We start from the raw sequence: 19,744 nt of genomic DNA on the forward strand, positions 1-19,744 counted from the left end.
TGTTAAGTGTATTATACAAATGTGGCACTAGATGTGATTGTGAGCTATGGCAAATTCAATATATTTTCAAAACTTTTTTAAAAAAGCATTTTCACAACGTCTTTTTGTATGTGTGTAGATTCCACCCCAGACTTGGGTGCGCTAAACATCAACTGTTTACATATTTTTTATGTGTTTCTATTATCTTTATGTTTTTCCATAAGTAGTAAATTTGAGACTAAACTGTAAAGCAGAGATGCGTTTTATATGTTAATTATGTTCCCAAGTGTTGTTTTATGTCTTGCAGACTATGGTTGGGGTTTTGGAATTCTTGATATGGCAGATCCTCAGGCTAATTTGTCATTTGAAGTGGTTACCATCCATTGCTTGCCTCTTGTGGGGAATACAATTTTAAAATATCCTCCTCTTCATGTGGCCAAAAGATTGAATCATTTGGTTATTGTATTACTTCAGATGTCTGGTATTTATTATGCATACAATCAAGGAACAAAGGGTCTGAGAATCTACCAAGATTCCCTTTGCAATATTTACCTAGAAACTTGATTGACTAGAGCAATCTTATACACATCCACTTAGAAATAAGTTCCACTGAGTTCAATAGGGCTCACTACTATGTAAGTGGATATAGAATTGCAGCCTTAGATGTATTTCTTTAGTACAGAACTGTAGCCCTACAGATGTTCCTAGACTGCAGTTCCATTATCCCCGACTGTTGACCCTGCTGATGGAGTCCAAAAACATCTGGAGAGCCACCAGTTCTCCATCCCCTCTTTACTTGCTTTGATGTATAACTATGATCCACGTTTCTCTCGATAACCATCTGGCTCATTATTCTTTACCCATTTCTACAAATTAAGGGCAGAATTCCCCCAAAGATAAACACCTTAAGTGTCATGGATTTCAAATGCGGAAAGTTCAGCAGCAAGTCTCCTGCTGGAAATAATTAGTGCTTAAGATTGCTTAAGTTTTGGATGAGTAAGGTCTAAAAGGTGTATCCTTACTTTTTAGCAGATTGCTGCAAGAAAGCTCCACTAGCATTAAAGTCTGGCAAAAATTCCCTAATGAGAAATTAACAGGGCACCACTTGAAGAAGTTCTTCTGGCACCACTTTTGGAGAACAGCAAAAAAGCCCCAGCATTCTACTGAGTTTACAGAACAAAATATTGCAGCTAGACTGGTGATTGGGAGTGGCCACCGAGATCATACAACACCAGGCCTGAAAGACCTACATTGGCTCCCAGTGCATTTCCAAGCACAATGTAAAGTGTTGGTGCCATAGCTGTCAACTTTCCCCTTTTTTTGCGAGAAATTCCCTTATTCCAGCGCTGTTTCCCACTTGCAAAAAAGGGAAAGTTGACAGGTATGGCCGTTTCCCAATGCAAGAAAAAGGAAGGTTGACAACTATGGTTGGTGCTGACCTTTAAAGCCCTAAACAACATCTCCATCCCCATCATTCAGCCTGGACACTGAGGTCCAGCTCCGAGTGCCTTCTGGTGGTTCCTCCCTGTAAGAAGCGAGGTTACAGGGAACCAGCAGAGGGCCTTCTCGGTAGTGGCACCCGCCCTGTGGAGCAGCCTCCCGCCAGATGTCAAAGGAATAAACAAACTATCGGACATTTAGAAGACATCTGAAGGCAGTCCAGTTTAGGGAAGTTTTAATGTTTGATGTTTATATCGTGTTTTTAATATTCTGTTGTGAGTCACCCAGAGTGGCTGGGAAAACCCAGCCAGATGGGCGGGTATAATAAATATGATGAAGTTTGATGATGCTTCACCAAATTTCCCCGTGAGAAATGGTTTCTCAGGGGCGAGGCTCACTATTAGGAGTGGGAGCAGGGTTGGCTTCAGGTGGGATGAAGCAGCTGCCTCATGCGGTGGGCACCCCACCTGCCTTGCTGTGGAGAGCCGCATTGGTATTGGTGCTGATTTCTGGCGAGATCTCATGAGATCCTGCTGGAATTTGCCGCCTCTGCTTTGCACCACTGCCATGCAGCCTTGATAAGGGATGCTTTGGCAGGGGTGCATGACGGAGCAGGGTGGGGCAGCACTTTCTGTTTGGTCTCAAGAGGGAAATGGGAAGTGCCGCCCCTGAGTGGGAGCAGCACAACTTTTTTTTTTTTTTTACTTTTTTAAAGTGTTCATTTTGTTTTGTTTTCTGCTGTTGCTGCAAGGAGCTACAGCGGCAACCGTATTGGCAGCCTGCCATTTGCATCTTTGCAATGCACTGAACACCAGCATTGTTCTGCTACATTGTAAGGGAAAAGCAGCAGTTCACCACAAAAACATGATAGTGAATATCCAGTGGAAAACACAAAAAAGTGGCCTCCTTTGCTAGGTTGGGGGATGAAAAAAGAAACCTCTGAGAAATGTGTTTTCTAATGTGACTTGTACGTATTCAGCCAAGTCCTACTCAGAGTAGAACCACTGAAATGAATGAACTGTTCAGAGTAGGACTAGCATTGCATGCCACCCTGACTTCCACAATCTCTTCGCATTAGTATATGTAAGTCGTTGCCGTCAGTTATCCCTCCACGTGTTTTTAGTTCTTGATGTGTAGAGCTGGAGCATAAATAAAAATTCCTTAGTGTGGTTACTCATCAATTCCCCCCCCCAATGCCTTTGGACACAATCCACTAACTGGTTGGGGGCAATCCTTTTCTAAAAATGAAGGCAAGGACCATATATCCAGCTGGAAATATTTGGGACATGACCCAGCCGAAGTTGAGGACATTTAATCCCCAATACTCCTAATGGATACTAACAGTGCAGTCATATCCATATCTATTCGGAGGTAACTGCCATTGAACTCGCAGGTAATTGGTTACAGCAGGGGTTGCCAACATGGTGCCTTCTAAAGGTTGCTCAGCTACAACTCCCATCCGTGCTGACCAATGGCCTTGCTGATGGGAGTGATGGGAGTTGCAGCATTGAGCATCTCCATCACTCTCATCCCATTGAAATCAATAGGACTTAATGGGTCCTTGATTGTGATTTGATTGTGTCCTTACTGTCCTTCCAACAGTGTCTAAAGAGGGCATGAATTGATCATTCTGAGAATGTATTACCGTAGTTTGTAAATGATGTGGAAATTACTATTTTTAGGGGAAAATACTTATGCAGTATCATTTTATTTTATTTTATTTTAATGACTTGTGAGGTCTGCTACTGAGCATCATGTAAACACTGTGTGTTGTGGTGGCCCTGCTCCCGAAATGTAAACAATGTTAGAACCAGTGCTTTGGAGGCAAGATGTTACATGCCAGAACTGTTACTATTTTACACAATTTATCCTACAGCTTCCCCTGGATGATTATATTTTACCAGGCATTGCCCACACAATTTGTATCTTTGCAGTCATATGTATGAAAGACTTTCAAAAGCTGGGATTCTGTGTCTAGAACCTCATTCAGTGGAGGGTTTTTGTATGGAATCACAGCATATACCTGTACACTGGGTATTTTAGGGATATGTTCTTGAACTGCAAATTACATATATGAGCGATTCCAATTTATTTTTGCAAGTGTACTGTAGGGAAAGTAGTCCATTATTTTGGAAGAAAACATATTTATGACTTAGCCTAGGCATCTTTGCTATATCCCACATGTTTTAAATATGTCCAAAAACAAACTTTCTCCCCCTTTAAAATTCCTGAATCCCCTCTTAAGTGTGAGTAAATGACTTCAAGAATTTTTTTTTAAAATAATACAAGAGATTTGGTGCCTTAAAAGAATATCTTGGCTGATTCACATGAAATAAAGTAACTGTGGTTTTATGGTGACTTCATCATGCATTATAATTGGTTGTGGTGAAATTGCAATGGTGAAATAACTTGTGTTGTATGATACATGCTATGAATGCAGATGGCTTCAGGTTAGATGATCTGGTGACCTGTGTGGACTTATGGGGCAGCTCAGGCTCCCTTGTGCCCCAGAGAAGAGGGAAACAGTTGTGTTAGGCCTCTGAAGATAGCCCCCAACCTGAGTGCCCTAGCATTTTAGCTCTAGAGATCAGGAGGGAGGAGTTCTGGCATGGCAATGACCACAAGATTCACCTTTGTAAAATTTGGAAGCAGACCCTTCTGTTTGCAACCCACTTTATGTCATTCTGATTCAAACTGTTCAATCTGAGCTCTCTCTTCTCTTCTTTAAAAAAAAAAATCTGCTAGAATTGGATGCAGATAGCAGGTGTGGTTGCCTCTCCTGGGGTGCCAACTTGAATAAATTATTGTGGGGGCCCAGGTATGCCCCACCCTGCATAATTGATCACCATTTGAATGACAGTGCCCATCAACTTGGGGGGGGCTCAGCCCCCTCAAATATTTTATTGGGGGGTGAAGCCCCCATGGCCCCTAGGAGTTGGCTCCTATGGTCTCTCTTCTAGGGACGCAGCCTGCACAGATTCAGAAAGATAGGTGGAGTGGTTCTGCTGCTATAACAGACTTTACCATTTTGGGGTTGGAAAACAAAAATCATGTTCCCTCCTCTAGTTTGTTGTGGGTGGGGGACAATCACATGAAGACTGGGGGCAAGATGGAGGTGCTCTTGGATAAGAAACCTTCCAAAAATCAAGTCAAAGAGTGGTGCAGAAGCTATCATGCTTAGGTGATTAAAACTGGAAAAGTCAGTTTTTCTTGCACAATCATGCAAAGTTCATGACTGAATATAAAGATAACATTTATTACTATGGTTCTGATAGTTCCTGGTGATTTCCTTGACTTGCTCATAACATAAGCAGACAGTCATTTCAGATATTTCCCAGTCATCCTACAAACACATACAAAAATATTTCACTATTGGGAGGCAGGGGAATGTTGATTAATCCCATCTCTCCCAACCACCTCTCTCACAATGAATTTTAACAGCAGTTATAGCTCCAAGTGCAGACATTTCCTGGGGACTTCATTGCTGGCCAAATTTACTGGATCAAGGCATAGCTTTGGACTATCAAATTTTCCTTAATCCAGGAAATACCTTGGACCGCAATCTTAATTGCTGACATTCTTCTGCAAGCTCTGATTATGACAGCTAATAAAACGACAAAAGTAGGAAGCCATAAGGGGCAATGGTGCTTGACCTTTTGTAAATGTTATGTTTATTTGGCCCAGAACATAGTAAGCAGACACCATCATCTGTAATTGTAAAGATGGTTCTACAGACTAGTAGATGTCTGTCCTAAGCCTTTGAGCTTGTGTCCCTTCCTCCACCCCCCAAAAGAGGTTTTGACATCTTCATGTCTATTGAGAATCTGAAGCATTTCCTTCCTATTAATAGCCAGTGGCCTCTGGCCAAACACCCTGTCAAAACCTCTCCTATCTAGAAGGAACTGGGCTTTTGAGGTGTTTGGGATTTGAAAGCAAATGCTCGACTCAAGACACCACATTATCTTGCCTTTGGCTCTGGCTCTCATCAGTGCAGATCATGACAGCTGAGATAGGGCGCCCAAAATACAACTCACAGATCCTGCCCACACCTTTGCTATTTTCAAGGCAGCAAGAAAGGATGCTACACTTCCTGCCATATTCCTTCACAAACTCTGCTTGTTCATCTGCACTGATGCCCCAAGGCATTCTGGGGAGATAAAGGTGGCAGGAGATGGTAGCCTTGGATGGTGATTTGCAGTGTACCTAACCTGCACATCAACTAAAATCAGGTTAAAGGCAGAAGAGAGGGGATAAAATGGATGTTGACAACTGGTGTCAGCCTTGGTGAGCCTACCTGGCCTCATGTACCCCAGCATTTGGCAGCCATGATGACTGCTGGTGGTGGCCCTGCTCTGAGCCATGTTGTCTTGATGCAAAGCAGCTTTCGGCACCATGCTGAGAGGTAGAAGGAGAGCAGATCTAAGCAATGTAGTGGTGCTCTCCTAAGTAATGCAGCCTCTGAAGTTGCAATCTACTGGAGAAGGTGACTGAGCTTTGTCCAGTTGCCAAGGGAAAGTGGAGGCTCCTAGCTTGGCATCCTCCACTGTGCTGCCTAGCATGGCTAACCTCAAACATTTTGCTGCCCAAGAAAAAAAGTTTGAGGGGTTATTATTATTATTATTATTATTATTATTATTATTTCTATATTACTATATTAAAAATATCTAAGTGGTGTACAAAAAAGAAGCAACAACAGATAACTTAAAACAAAATATTACAAAAGTACACAACATTTTGACTTCACCCCTTGAGGCACAATCCACGGTCTCTCGAAACAGATGGATGCCAACAACAGAAGCCTGCAGCCAATGGATGCCATCTGTTGGTTGCAGAGACCGCTAACTTATAACTGCTGTCTCCTATGCTGTTTTTGCTGCATTAACTGCACTGAAGTGACCTCTCTGAGACACAAGCTTTTGGGTAGTGTGTATGGAGGTCCTGGGCTGCCCAGGCGATAAGACCCCACTCTTGGTCTCATTGTTGTGTTCCAAAGGAAAGCAGAGCAAAACATTTGGCACCAGCTTGACTGCAGGTGTTGACAGAAGGAGGCGTACAAGGAGCCACCCAACCTTCTTAGGGACTCCACTCCAGATTTGTGTACCATTTACTCCTTAGCCTTTTCTTCTCCAGAAGATGTCCCGCAAAGCAGGACAGGTATAGATTCTTTTCCTTGGGGTTTACTTCTGAAGCCTTTCTCATGAATGAGCATAGCTGCAAGGTAGTGTAGGTTTAGGATCAGAGTTTCCTTTTCCCAGGTTGACGAACCCCATCTGCCCTCATTTTTCTCTACAGAGTGTGCAGTAAGCACTGCTCAATCAAATATATACTCTGTGTGCATGTGTATTAGGGCTGCCATACGTCCGGAATTTCCCAGACATAACTGGGATTCGGCCATTGGAAACAGCACCCTTGGCATTAAGCGCTTTAATGTCTGGGGAAATCCGAGTATATGGCAACCCATGTTGAATGTGTGGATTTTGGTCAATATCCTTAAATATAGCTCAAAAACTTCATTGATTGTGTGTTTGTGTGTGTTTTGGAGATTTTGCAAAAAAAAAGAAAGGGAAAAAAAAAGAAAACCCACAAAAAACCCTTGGCCAAAGAAAGCTTAATAACTTTTGTGTCCAGATTTCATGTTTTCACGAGCCTCCTTATTCAAAACAGTTAGATCCAAAAAGCCTGCTGGAATAAAAAAGTATTCATCTGCAGTGGAAGGACAACAAGGAGTGAGCCAATCTAACATCTCTAGGAAGAAGAAGAGTTTGGATTTGATATCCCTACCCAAAGGAGTCTCAAAGCGGCTAACATTCTCCTTTCCCTTCTTCCTCCCCCACAACAAACACTCTGTGAGGTGAGTGGGGCTGAGAGACTTCAAAGAAGTGTGACTAGTCCAAGGTCACCCAGCAGCTGCATGTGGAGGAGCAGAGACGCGAACCCGGTTCACCAGATTACAAGTCTACCGCTCTTAACCACTACACCACACTGGAGGGAGTTCCAAAGTTTGGGAGCAGCCACCAAGAAGATCCTCTCCCACATCCCCATCAAGCATGCCTTTGAGGATGGTGCAACCAAGAGAAGGGCCTCTTATTTTCCTGGCACCACTGTTGGTATTGTGTGAAGTAGTAATGGATGCATTGAGCTACCAAGTTGAGGCACTGATCCTGAAGACAGGATATAATTTATTTGAATAGAACTTTCAAGTTTGAAGGATCTTTGAGTATCAACAAAGAGCCTTTACCTTTTCCCCATTAAAACCCGGAGCTAATAAATTATGCTTTCATGGAAACATTATAGATTAAGCATGCTAAATTAGTTGACCTCTGTCTCAGATGGTTCAAAGTTCAAAGCAGGAGGATTATCCTACACTCTGGCCAGAGGGAATATTAACTTGCCTGTTCATTTGCATTAGGAGCAAAGTCAACCAAATCATTCAGGCTTATGGTTATGTGCATATGCTCATGGGGTGAGGAGATAGCTCTATTTATCTGCTTTTTCTAGCTGTCTTTTTTTCAGACTAACTGGGTTTTTAACCTGAGAAATCAAGCCAAAGAACATTTATGCAGCAAAGTGTAAGCTATGAACAAAGAGAGCATTATTGGAATCATATCAAAGACCCAAATTTTTAAAAAATTAAAAATGAAATAGCAATTTATGAAAGCATGACTTTGGAAGCTGATATGGCAATAGCTTTAGAAGGAAAAATAAATTTAAAAACAAACTATTTCTCTATATAAGATATCTTATAGATAATTTTGTATACGTGAGCAGAGGTGCTCTCAGGACACAGAAATTACTTGCCTGTCTTAGTAATGCAAGTTATGTGATTCAGAAATATGAGACACTGTTCACAGTGCTGTCCTTACAGTTTAAGGCATGGGTAGGCAAACTAAAGGGGACACGGGTGGCGCTGTGGTCTAAACCACAGAGCCTAGGGCTTGCCGATCAGAAGGTCAGCAGTTCGAATCCCCGTGACGGGGTGAGCTCCCATTGCTCGGTCCCTATTCCTGCCAACCTAGCACTTCGAAAGCACATCAAAGTGCAAGTAGATAAATAGGTACTGCTCCGGTGGGAAGGCATTTCCGTGCGCTGCTCTGGTTTGCCAGAAGTGGCTTAGTCATGCCGGCCACATGCCCAGAAGCTGTATGCTGGCTCCCTCGGCCAGTAAAGTGAGATGAGTGCAGCAACCCCTGAATCGTCCACGACTGGATCTAATGGTCCGGGGTCCCTTTACCTTTACCTCCTTGCTGAAAAAGTTTGCTGACACCTGGATACATCTGCTATGCAAGCCTTAGAGGACACTCAAGGCAAGAAGCTAGACAAGAATTTTATTGTCACTAATAAAAAAAATAGATAGTAATGGGAAACTCTTGACTCCACCCAGAAACAGCCACCTAACATCCATTATTACAATTTCCACACAATATAGTTTCCTTCACAATTCAACCTATTATTATTTGAAATCAAATAATTATTCCGTATTCACAGTGGGTTCAATGGAATGATGGTATTGTTATTAGTGTTGCAATATTTGTTTATTCTTGTGTTTTGACCTTCTTTGTCATATCAACCACAGTATGTATGTCTGTGTGTGGATATACTGTATTTGCTCTAATGCAATACTGAGGAACAAGTTTTTGTTACCATCATTCCAATTCATGTTAGAAATATTGTAATTATTCTGGGTGGTATTTGACTAAGTGAGAAACAAAGTTTATCCACTGAAATCAGATGCAGTATATAAATATAGGTACAGTATTTAGGAAAATTCCAGGACTGAGACATGTTCATAATCAAATAAATTGTCAGAACCTGATAATTTTAGTTTCTTGGTTCTGCATATAAATATTTAGTTTCAAATGCCTGAAAGTGTGTGTGTCTCTCTGTGTGTGTCTGTATACAGTATGTAGGTGAAATCCACTTTACCTGATTCTCTTTCAGAACCTCCATTTGATTGCATAGAGGCTGACATGGCTATAGAGTATGAGACATAATACAGATAAAAACTATGAGTTGGCAAGGATACTAACAACCTCAGTTCACTAATGCAACTGTCTTACTGTCCTTGGAGTTATTTGTCTAGAAAAAAAGTAGATCTGTATTAGTAGTCCATATATTTCAGGAGAGACGACTCATAACTGATCTAGACACTAATGTGATCTAGACATCTGTTCCAAAAGGATGCAGGCCCCTTCAAACAGGGCAGGATCTGGGATAGCCCCTAGCAGGTGTCTTTGGCCCTCTTAATATTTGTTGGAAGTGGGCCGGCCCTCCTCAGTGTGGAGGGAGCAGAGGAGGTCAAGAGTGGAGCCAAGTGTGGAAGTGAGCGCAGCACAGTTTCAGTGGCCAGCTCCTCCATAGTGCTCAGCCTTCAGAAAATGTGATGTCACACATGCGAGCTGCGTGCAGGGCCCCCTCAATTTTGGGGGCAACTTGTCCTTGTGTTAACTGCCAGGAGCAATGGAATTAGCTTTGGTAAGGGTCTGAGCTTAACTGAGCAATTAACGTGGTAACTAGGCAGCTTCCATTATCATCATGTTCTCTGCTACTTGTTAGAGTTTACGAAGGAGGGAGGGCAAGAAGATGACGAGAAACTGGAGAATATGATTCTTTGATTGAAGTCTGGATTCCTGGATTTCGGGAACAGCCAAGTGATGAATCCTCTAACTCTGGTCTCCTGCTTAGTGCTCTTCCTTAGACTGCATCTGAAGCCAGCTTGAAGTTGTAGGATTCTTGAGGCAAGGACCCAGTAATCCACCTCCAAGTTTGACTGCATCATCTGCTTATAAGATTATACCTTATAGAATACATATTCCATAGCACAGGTCTTTCTCTCTAATTCCAATACCAAATACACACTGTGGTGGCAGAAGGGCTGCAGTTTTATATTTTTACAATATGCACTAGCAAATGAGAAATTTCCTGTAATTTAGATGCTGTTTCTGATGCTGAGATTTATAAGTTTCCTACAAAAAATTCCTCCTGAACTTCAAACCTTCCTGCAAAAGTTCATATTACCACAAATTAGCCGTAATTTGTGTGAAATCAGAATTCATCTGGCCACTTCATTTGCAAACACTGCCTAGCCAAATCAAGCAAAGATGTTAGAACAATATATATATATATGTGTGTGTGTGTATATATATATATATATATAGTTCCAACATCAGCAAGTATTGGCCTCGGTCCAGTATACCTGAAAGAGCGTCTCCACCCCCATCATTCTGCCTGGACACTGAGATCCAGCGCCAAGGGCCTTCTGGCAGTTCCCTCACTGTGAGAAGCCAAGTTACAGGGAACCAGGCGGATGGCCTTCTCGGTAGTGGTGCCCGCCCTTTGGAAAGCCCTCCCATCAGATGTCAAGGAAATAAACAACTATCTGACTTTTAGAAGACATCTGAAGGCAGCTCGGTTTAAGGAAGTTTTTAATGTTTGATGCTTTATCATGTTTTTAATATTCTGTTGGGAGCCACCCAGAGTGGCTGGGGAAACCCAACCAGATGGGAGGGTTATAAATGATGATAATGACAGTGACGCCGATGCCGCCGACGATGATGATTGATTATGAACTGACACCAGGCCTCACCCCAGTGTGTATGCTTAGACATACACCATTCCTTGGATCTACTAACCCTATTCCTGAAATCCTACAGATTTGGGAAGCATGCTTATTCTGCTCGCCTGGGCTATGAACATCATTCTGCCCCCCCCAACCCTGAGGTAACATCCAATTGTTTCCAGAAGCTGCACTGTGGAAAACAGAAGAAACTGGTTTTCTTTCTTTCTTTTAGCTTGCGGAACAAGCTATTACCTGTGAGACTTTAAAAATACACGAACAATGAAAGTGGATAGTGTTCAGCCTGTCTGTCATATGCTTTGTTTGCTGACAGCCCTGGATTCTTAAATGGTTTGCCAGCTGCATCTGTCTTGTAAATTGGGCTGGTAATTGAGTATGCCTAAAGCTACTGGCCACAAACCCTCATTTTGGAGTTCATCCCATTGACCTTCTATAGGCTACTGAACCTGAGCACTGAGGGTCTCTCAACAAGCAAAGTTCAGCTTCTTTTTCTTGGAGGCCTTAAGGCCCTGAGGAGTCTGTTCTTCACTGAATATAGTCAATACTTGACTAATGATAATTTAATAAAATACATGGCCTTTTAATGCAATATTACTCACATGAATATTGATCAAAAACAGTAACATTTGTTAAATCCTTGCTAGGTAGTTATTCCTCTTGTATGCTACATTGTTGCTTCTGCCATCAGCAATATAGAAGATTAATCAAAATTGGTTTTAAGTAGAAACACCACAATCAAACATGTATTTTGTGAGTGACAAAACAAAAAGAAAATAATCCACATGACTGCTAGGAAAGATAAAACACCAAATTCTGGAATTTAAGTTTCCATTGTGTTGTTTGAGTTTTGGTCCCTTCTGGCATTGGTTTTAGTGGTGTGGAGGCTGCTCCTCATCATTCTGTCATCTTGGAGAGTCGAAGTCACACCACAGCTCATTTCCATGATTGTGTTTCTCCTGCTCTGGTGTGGTAGGAGCCACAGAGAAAGCTCCTTCTATACAACCTTGGCTCTCCAATTATACCGAGTAGTATTGGAAGCAGTGGCGTTGCACTGGTTCCTGTGCCCTCAAAAGCTGGAAGGGGCTCTTGGGAAGCAGGCTCCTTTTCGAGAAGTAAAATCTGGTTATCTGATCTTAACTAACACTTGCTAGGATGTGTTGTCAAACCACCTTGAATAAAAATGCATTGCAGAACAGAAAATGCAAGTGGTACCTGTAAAAAAAATGTTGAAATACTTTATTGTCACTTGTACAACTTGTATACAGTGAGATTACACACTGCATAAGTTGCAGCAAGGTGTGGCAGACATCCATGCCCTTTTACAGGATACTCCATTCCATCCCCACCCCCACCTCTTCATTGCTTTCCATTTCTCTCCCTTCTAATAATCAGCCAGCATTCTGTGACCCTGGAGTATGCTCAGTTCCCATAGGGCTATTTTGGGCATTTTTTTAAACCCCCCTTAGCATTTTGGTACTTCTTCAACTCTTGGTATCCCCCTAGGCCTGCTGATACATCTACCTTGTCTGTGGAAGGTGTCATTTGGCTATATAAGGAACAATTATTAAGACAATGAGCTCACTGTATAGGATGGAAGACAAGGTGGGTGAAGGTTTTATGTTGTTAATAGTAAATATTCGGACAGGATCTGCATCCCTCAGCTGGAGCACCTGTCCAAGAGAAGCTCGAAGGCTGCAATCCCATGTACACTTACCTGGCAGTAACTCCCATTGGACTCAGTTGAGCTTACTTCTAAGTAGACAGAAGTTTAAGAAGCAGTACAGTTGTAGCTTGGTTTTCAAACAGCTCAGTTCTCGAACGTTTTGGCTCCTGAATGCAGCAAACCCAGAAGTGACTGTCCCATTTTGCGAACTATTTTTGGAAGCCGAACGTCCGACGGGGCTTCCGCAGCTTCCGATTGGCTGCAGGACCTTCCTGCAGCCAATCAGAGGTCATACTTTGGTTTCCGAACGTTTTGGAAGTCAGACAGACTTCCGGAATGTATTTCATTCGACTTCCAAGGTACGACTAGGCTGTCATTGTAAGCTTCTGCACAATGGAATTTTCACAGACCTATACCCAGGTGTGTCCCTTTGTACAAAATCAGGAGACCAGGTCACAGAACTCATCCTAGCATACAAAAAAATCTGTTTTCCCAAAGCTTATTTTATATAGTTGTATATCTGCTATTTTTCAGGTTCAACAAAAGATTTAATTGAAACTTGCTGTGCTGCTGGACAACAGTGGGCTATTGACAACAATGAATGCAGGGAAATCCCTGTAAGTAGAGCTGATGGCGACATTTGCAGGTATGTAAACTAAAGTTAAGAAGCTGAAAAATCACAAACAGCCTGCATTTTATAATGTGACATATGATCCACGTTACACATATACAGGGATTATCCACACTTTCCATTTTCCCTGCTCTTTCCACCCAGAGCTCCACGCTTTAATACTCTGTGTCCAAGGGTGCTTTTCCTTTCTTTTTTTTGGCTCCAAGCTTTTCTCATGAAAATCTGTTCTTTAAAACTTAAATCTGCAGATTGACGTTTGTTCTGATTGAGCTATAAAGAGCTGGTTTTCACCAGGAAAGCTCCGGAGGGGTGGGAGGAGGGATGCCTTGTGGACCATGTCTGGAAAGTGCAGAAGAAAGATATGGATAAGCCCATCTGCGCACATGCTGCATAAACTTACTGAAGTGTGGCAAGACGGCCTGACATATATATAAGGAACACTTCTCTCCCAAAATATAGAGCCTTAATGAACTTGAACCTTTTAATATGCACATTCCTCCAATTACAGGAGAACAATTATTTTGGCTTATCGCAGATCATACGTTGATTTTTTTTAATGCTCTAGATGAATAAGATACGGCCTTTAATTTTGCCTGATAAAAATCAAGCTCCCTCCTGAGAATCTGTGCTAAGTGCAAAAGTCTGTTTCTCATAAACGGCACACATAAAACACACTATGCAAAGGGCTGTGCATATGGAACTGAGTTAATGGGATACTTACTTTCCGTCACTGCCACCTGAATCTTGGCCTTTACAAAGTCTATTTCCCCAATGTAATCTCACAGAATTTGATATGATCCATTTGCTAAGAAGTGTCCTATTATAGCTGCGTAAAGGAATCAAGACTCTTGCTCTAAAATATCAGGAATACTGCAATTAAGAAAACGTGAGCCAGTTTCTCTCTCATTTGTGGGGGGAAATGTCTAGCACAAATGGAAACTAAATAAAAAAGATCAAATTTTAAGTAAATGAGCTCCTTACAAAGGGATTTAGAATTTAATTAATGGGTCTTTATTCTCATTCCATATGTAAATATCAGACTGAACTCCTGCTCAAAGGATTATATTCATTTCACTGCAACTTTCAATAGCAAGTTTACAAATAACCAAAGTAGATCTGATATTGGTGGAGTACAGGAGTTTAGCAAGGAGGAAACAGTGCACTTGGTGATCAAAGCATGATATTTGGTATGTATTCATACAAAGAGTAGCCTGTCAAGCCTCTTCATTTTATGCTTGTATAGCAACTGCACAATCCTGCCTCTTATCATGGCCTGAGCATTGTACTAATGGAAGGTATGGACTGGATAAATGTATACTGAGCCAATAAATAAAGAATGAGAGTGACTGAATCCATGTTTGCCATGGATGGAATGGTAATGCTTGTCTCTGGCAGGATATATAACACAGGATCCAACTCCTAGGGGCCAAGGTCCCTTTGCCCCCTGAACAAAATATTTGAGGGGATTGGTCCTCCCCAAGGTTGATGAGCATTGCCATTCAAATAGTGTGTGTGCACTGTGTCAAGTGATCTATTACATTGGAACAGGGTTTACCTGCCCCCCCCCATATTTTATTCAAGTTGGCACCCTGCAATATTTCTATGTAATATTTCTATGTTGATCAAGACCTGGAATGTATGTTCCTGCACAAGGACCATAGGAAAGTGCCTTATATTAAATCAGACTTGTTGGTCCATCTAGCTCAGAACTCTCCAGGGTTTCCGAACAGGGACTTACTCACAAGTAAACATCCAGTGGATTGCTGGGCATCTTGCAGAAAACCCCCCCCCCCTGAGATGGACAGTACTAATAGTCATGTTGTTATGGATGCATTTTAAGGACATGAATAAACTGATTTGAGACCCACCACTTGGCTCCTAGATCCTTCTGAATCATGGTTGCTAGAAATCATGGTCAACTCTAAACAGTTGGATCATGCAAAACCAAGATTGCATCAATTGCCAATGCATTCCCAAGCCAAATGTAAAGTGCTGGAGCGGCAGGGGGAAATCTCTGGGTTTGGTTCTGCTGGGTGTGATGAAGCAAACCACTGCAGTCGTCAGCACTGAACCAGCTGGCAAGCAGATGGTTTAATCCTGCTGGGTGCTGCTTTGCCAGCACAAAGCAGCCCCTTGCAGCCAGCAGGATTGAGTGGAGAAGTGCAATCCTGTGGGAAACACGCTGGCAAAGCAGCCTGCAGGATTGATCCCTGCAGGACAACAGTGCCATGAACCTAGAGCTCCACTAACATCATTCCACAACCTTCCTGTTGTGGCAAACACAGTACTGCCCCCCCCACACACAGACACAGACATACTCCTTTGCCCCTGTTGACCTCTTGATTCAGCATTTTGAATTGCAAAATAGTGCTGTCAATGAAAGGCAAAGAAAACATGCAGAAGATCTATTTGGTGTGTCCAGTGGTGTCAGTTCTTACTGAATAATGGCATTTGCAAGTGGAAACCTGCCTTTTGAGAGCAACATGTGTTTTATTTGTTGTAGAATTGCTCAGAAGCAGTGTTGTGTCTCGTATTTAAAGGAAAACAGCTGCATTGCTGGCATGATTGCTGCCAGAGAAGGTGAATTGTGTGCCCCGGATGAAAGTGAGACCTGCGGAGGATCGTTTTATAAGGCAAGGCACAATGCTGAAACCTTTGTGGCACCATTACTAATTCAAATCAGGTTAAGCTTTGGCACTTTTAAGGGTTTGGCATTTGTTCTCTCTCTCTCTCTCTCCTCTCTCTCTCTCTCTCTCTCTCTCTCTCTCCTTAATTGCAAAGCATCATGGGCCAGGAATGAAAATTTCACTTAGCTAAGCATTTTGACTGCTCATATTTATTTCTCTGCTTCAACCAGATGCACAATCTTGAATTTCAGGGCTTTCATTTTAATTTGCTTTTCCATATATCTAATAGATAAGAATTTCATTAGTGCATTGCTTAAGAAGTCTATCTCCAGTATTATACTTAACAGCATGTTACTTGCTTTTAAAAAATCGTATTATAGATAGGGAAGGAGATTACATCAGCCCCCTCCTCCTATGCTTAGCCACTTATTGGATTGAAGCTGAACTGAGCAGTTGAACAGAACACTTGACTTAGAAGAAGAAATGTCTGACTCCAGAAACTTTAGCTCATAAATAAAGATCGATGCAGATGCTAATTTTTTTTGGGGGGGGGGGCTTTGCCCTGGCAAAAAAATTGCACAGCTTCATTCACCTCATTGATTCCCATACAATGGAGCCTTGCCAGTTTCTGCCTGCTTAGGATCTGACTCCTTATTTATTATGTCCTTTCTTCCAGACTGTAGCCAAACTGAAGGTTTCAGAATTCATTAAACATTGATCACCATTTACATAGTTGTTTGATACTCCCGAGTGTAATTTTCCATTGCCTCAGCAGGAAATGCATTAATCCTGCCAAGTCTTGTAATATCAAAGTGTCTTATGAATAACTTCTGTTAGTATGAAAAATGTAAGGTCATTCTTGGTGCAACACAGGGGTTAATTGGTTGGTGAGGCTTATTATTCCTACTGAATAATCTAATTTTCAGGACATTATTACAGTATTTGATTTTCTGAAAATGAGTAAAAATGCTATGCTGAGATTTGTGTTATGGATCATTTATCTGCAATGGAGGTTGCTATGATATAAACTATACAGTCCAATTGCCATAAAATTCCTGGTGAGTGAACAGGGAGAACTGCTTGTCAAGGACGCCTCAAAATTTCGGGAATTACTTCTTTGTGCAGTGAAGTCTTGTTCCATGCGCATTATTTCAAAGAACGAGGCTGTGATTTCATGCATGCTTACCTGGGAGCAAGTCCCATAAAAAGGTTTGATGGGACTTGCTTATGAGAAGAGATGCACCCAATTGCATTGTAAGCAGCACTGAAGTCAGGGTGGTATTACTGGTGCAACTACACCTGATCACCTATTAAATAATGTTGAATGGTGAGCTGTTTGAAATAGGAAATGCATGCCGTGTTTGCTAGCATTCAGCCTCCTGCTGTTGGCAGTGGTGGCTAGTGCCCATCGGGACTGGGGGTGGAGGAGGTGGAGCCAGAACCAGTGACAGGTAAATCCAATGACATGGCTTGCCCCCATCCTCCTGCTTGCTTTGTTCAACAAGTGTGGCATTGAGATGATAGCTCAGTCAGTAGAGCATGAGACTCTTAATCTCAGGGTTGTGAGTTCTAGCCACACATTGAGCAAAAGATTCCCGTACTTCAGGAGGCTGGACATAAAATAATAATAATATAATAATAATAATATAATAATAATAATAATTATTTAATATGTATACCCTGCCTATCTGGCTGAGTTTCCTCAGCCACTCTGGGCAGCTCCCAACAGAATATTAAAAACACGATAAAATATCAAACATTTAAAACATCCCTAAACAGGACTGCTTCAGATGTCTTCTAAAAGTCAGTAGTTTTTTTATATTATTTCTTGACATCTGATGGGAGGGTGTCCACAGGGTGGTGAGAAGGCCCTCTGCCTGGTTCCCTGTAACTCACTTCTCGCAGTGAGGGAACCGCAGAAGGCCCTCGGAGCTGGACCTCAGTTGTCCGGCTGAACGAGGGGGTGGAGACGCTTCCTTCAGGTAGATGGCCCTTGTGGTCCCTTACAACTCTTCAGACTAGAGAAGGAGGAAGTTGAGGGCCAGGGCCAGTACTGGGACTGGTTTGTCACTAAGAAGGCAGGCAGCTGGGGGCCAGCTGAGGCAGGCTGAGGTTGACAGTCCAGGGCTTAATTTGCCCTAATGGGCTAGCCTTCACTGGTTGATGGTGCAAGGAAGATGCCTTCAAAAGACAGTTAAATAAACTGCAAAGAGTATTTCTGAGGCACAGGGAAAATGGGAATTTGGTTGCCCCAACTACACAATGTGTACTGTGGGGTATTGGCAAGAATGAGCAAACAAGATGAATGGGAAAGGAAGGCATATATCATATCTGTATTCCTGGACTGTGTTGTGGTAAATGTCACTAAGACAGGTTGACACTAGTCCGGAGGGCATTCTAGTTTTTTTCTGGGACAACCAATCAGCCTTACATTCGCTGAAATTATTTGTGCTTGATAGAGCTTCATACAATGCTGTAATTCTGATTCTCTTCCTTTGATTAAGGGTCGTGTACCTATAAAAAAGAAATACTTTACTGAGCCCATTAATGTTGTTTAAAAGCATGCAAGCTCTTCAACATCATTAGTATTCTGTGCAGGCTACAGAGATATGAATATGAAAGCATCCAACACACTGAAAAGATAAACCTCAAGCCCAGATGGAGGGAAGTACAATAAAGATGACATCGTAAGAGAAGGAAGTTAGAAGAAAAGAATAAAAGCAGGCGTGAGAAACATAAAAATGCTGCAGGACACTCTGTTCATTAAAGATTCCAAGTTTAGGATCCATAATGACTCTCTAGTCTATGGAGACTCTAGGAGGAATATAAAATGTATTATATGTACATTTGAATTTGTTACTACATTTTGACTACCAGGGTCCTCAAAGTAGCAGCTTATAAGAAAAATAAAACATCAACAATGCAAAACATTATAAAATCAGTTCATAAGAACAACACAGATGCAAGATGTTAACAATATTCCATCTTCTTAAACACAAATGAACCAATCCTGTCTTCTTAAGTAAGAAGTCAAAGTAAGTAGCCCTACTTCTTAGACACCCCAGTGGATAAAGCCATCCTGACAGATCTCACAAAAACCGCAGTGGGAAGGGTCTGGTCAGTTTCTCTAGGGAGCAAACTCACAGTGCAGGTCTTGCTATGTTTCAGGTGGAGGCTAATTTTATCTCAGAAGTTTGATAAAACATCACCTTTGCTCCATGGAGACATATATATTAGAGGTGTGCATCAGATTCAGATAAATTCTAAATCCCAAGCTGAAGGTGGCGGCTTTGGGAAAGGTTTAGGGCAGTGATGGCGAACCTTTTGAGCCCGAGTGCCCAAACTGCAGTGGAAAACCAACTTTTTATTTCAAAGTGCCAACACTGCAATTAAATGGCCTTAAGTTCACTTATTTCACTGGGGTTGCTCTGAGGAAATAATATACATACCAGTACAACCCTTCATTTGTTCTTTGAATCTTTCTCAACCTATTATTCATAGCCAGATCGATAGAAGGTATGGGCAGCAGGTTCAAAGAGTTATTTTATTTTGGGTACACTGAATAAAATTTCGCCCACGACTGTGCTGGTGTGTGTAAATACATAAGCAATCAATCCGCGAATGTGATACAGGCAAAGCTGCCTTGATGCATGTAATTTACCTTTAAGGAAGTAGGGGGGGGGGGAGGAAGGGAAGAGAAGAGAGAGAGAGGAAGGGAAGAGAAGAGAGAGAAAGACTTTTGAGAGTTAGTTCTCCCTGCATGAACTCCGGTGTTATTCGCCGCCCTCCTCTCCGCATCTGCATACAACTTTGCAGAGGGAGGAGACAGA

General features: G+C 42.0%; 1 protein-coding gene across 1 annotated transcript in view; it reads left to right on the forward strand.

Moving 5' to 3' along the window:
* The window catches only part of FBLN2 (fibulin 2), a 123,879-nt gene that overhangs the window by 45,839 nt on the left and 58,296 nt on the right, over nucleotides 1-19,744 (forward strand). The window contains 2 exon segments of the mRNA XM_033140856.1: nucleotides 13,191-13,302; nucleotides 15,791-15,920. Of these exon segments, the coding sequence (XP_032996747.1) occupies nucleotides 13,191-13,302; nucleotides 15,791-15,920 (242 nt within the window).

This window comes from Lacerta agilis, chromosome 2 (assembly GCF_009819535.1).
Source record: "Lacerta agilis isolate rLacAgi1 chromosome 2, rLacAgi1.pri, whole genome shotgun sequence".
NCBI classification, from domain to species: domain Eukaryota; kingdom Metazoa; phylum Chordata; class Lepidosauria; order Squamata; family Lacertidae; genus Lacerta; species Lacerta agilis.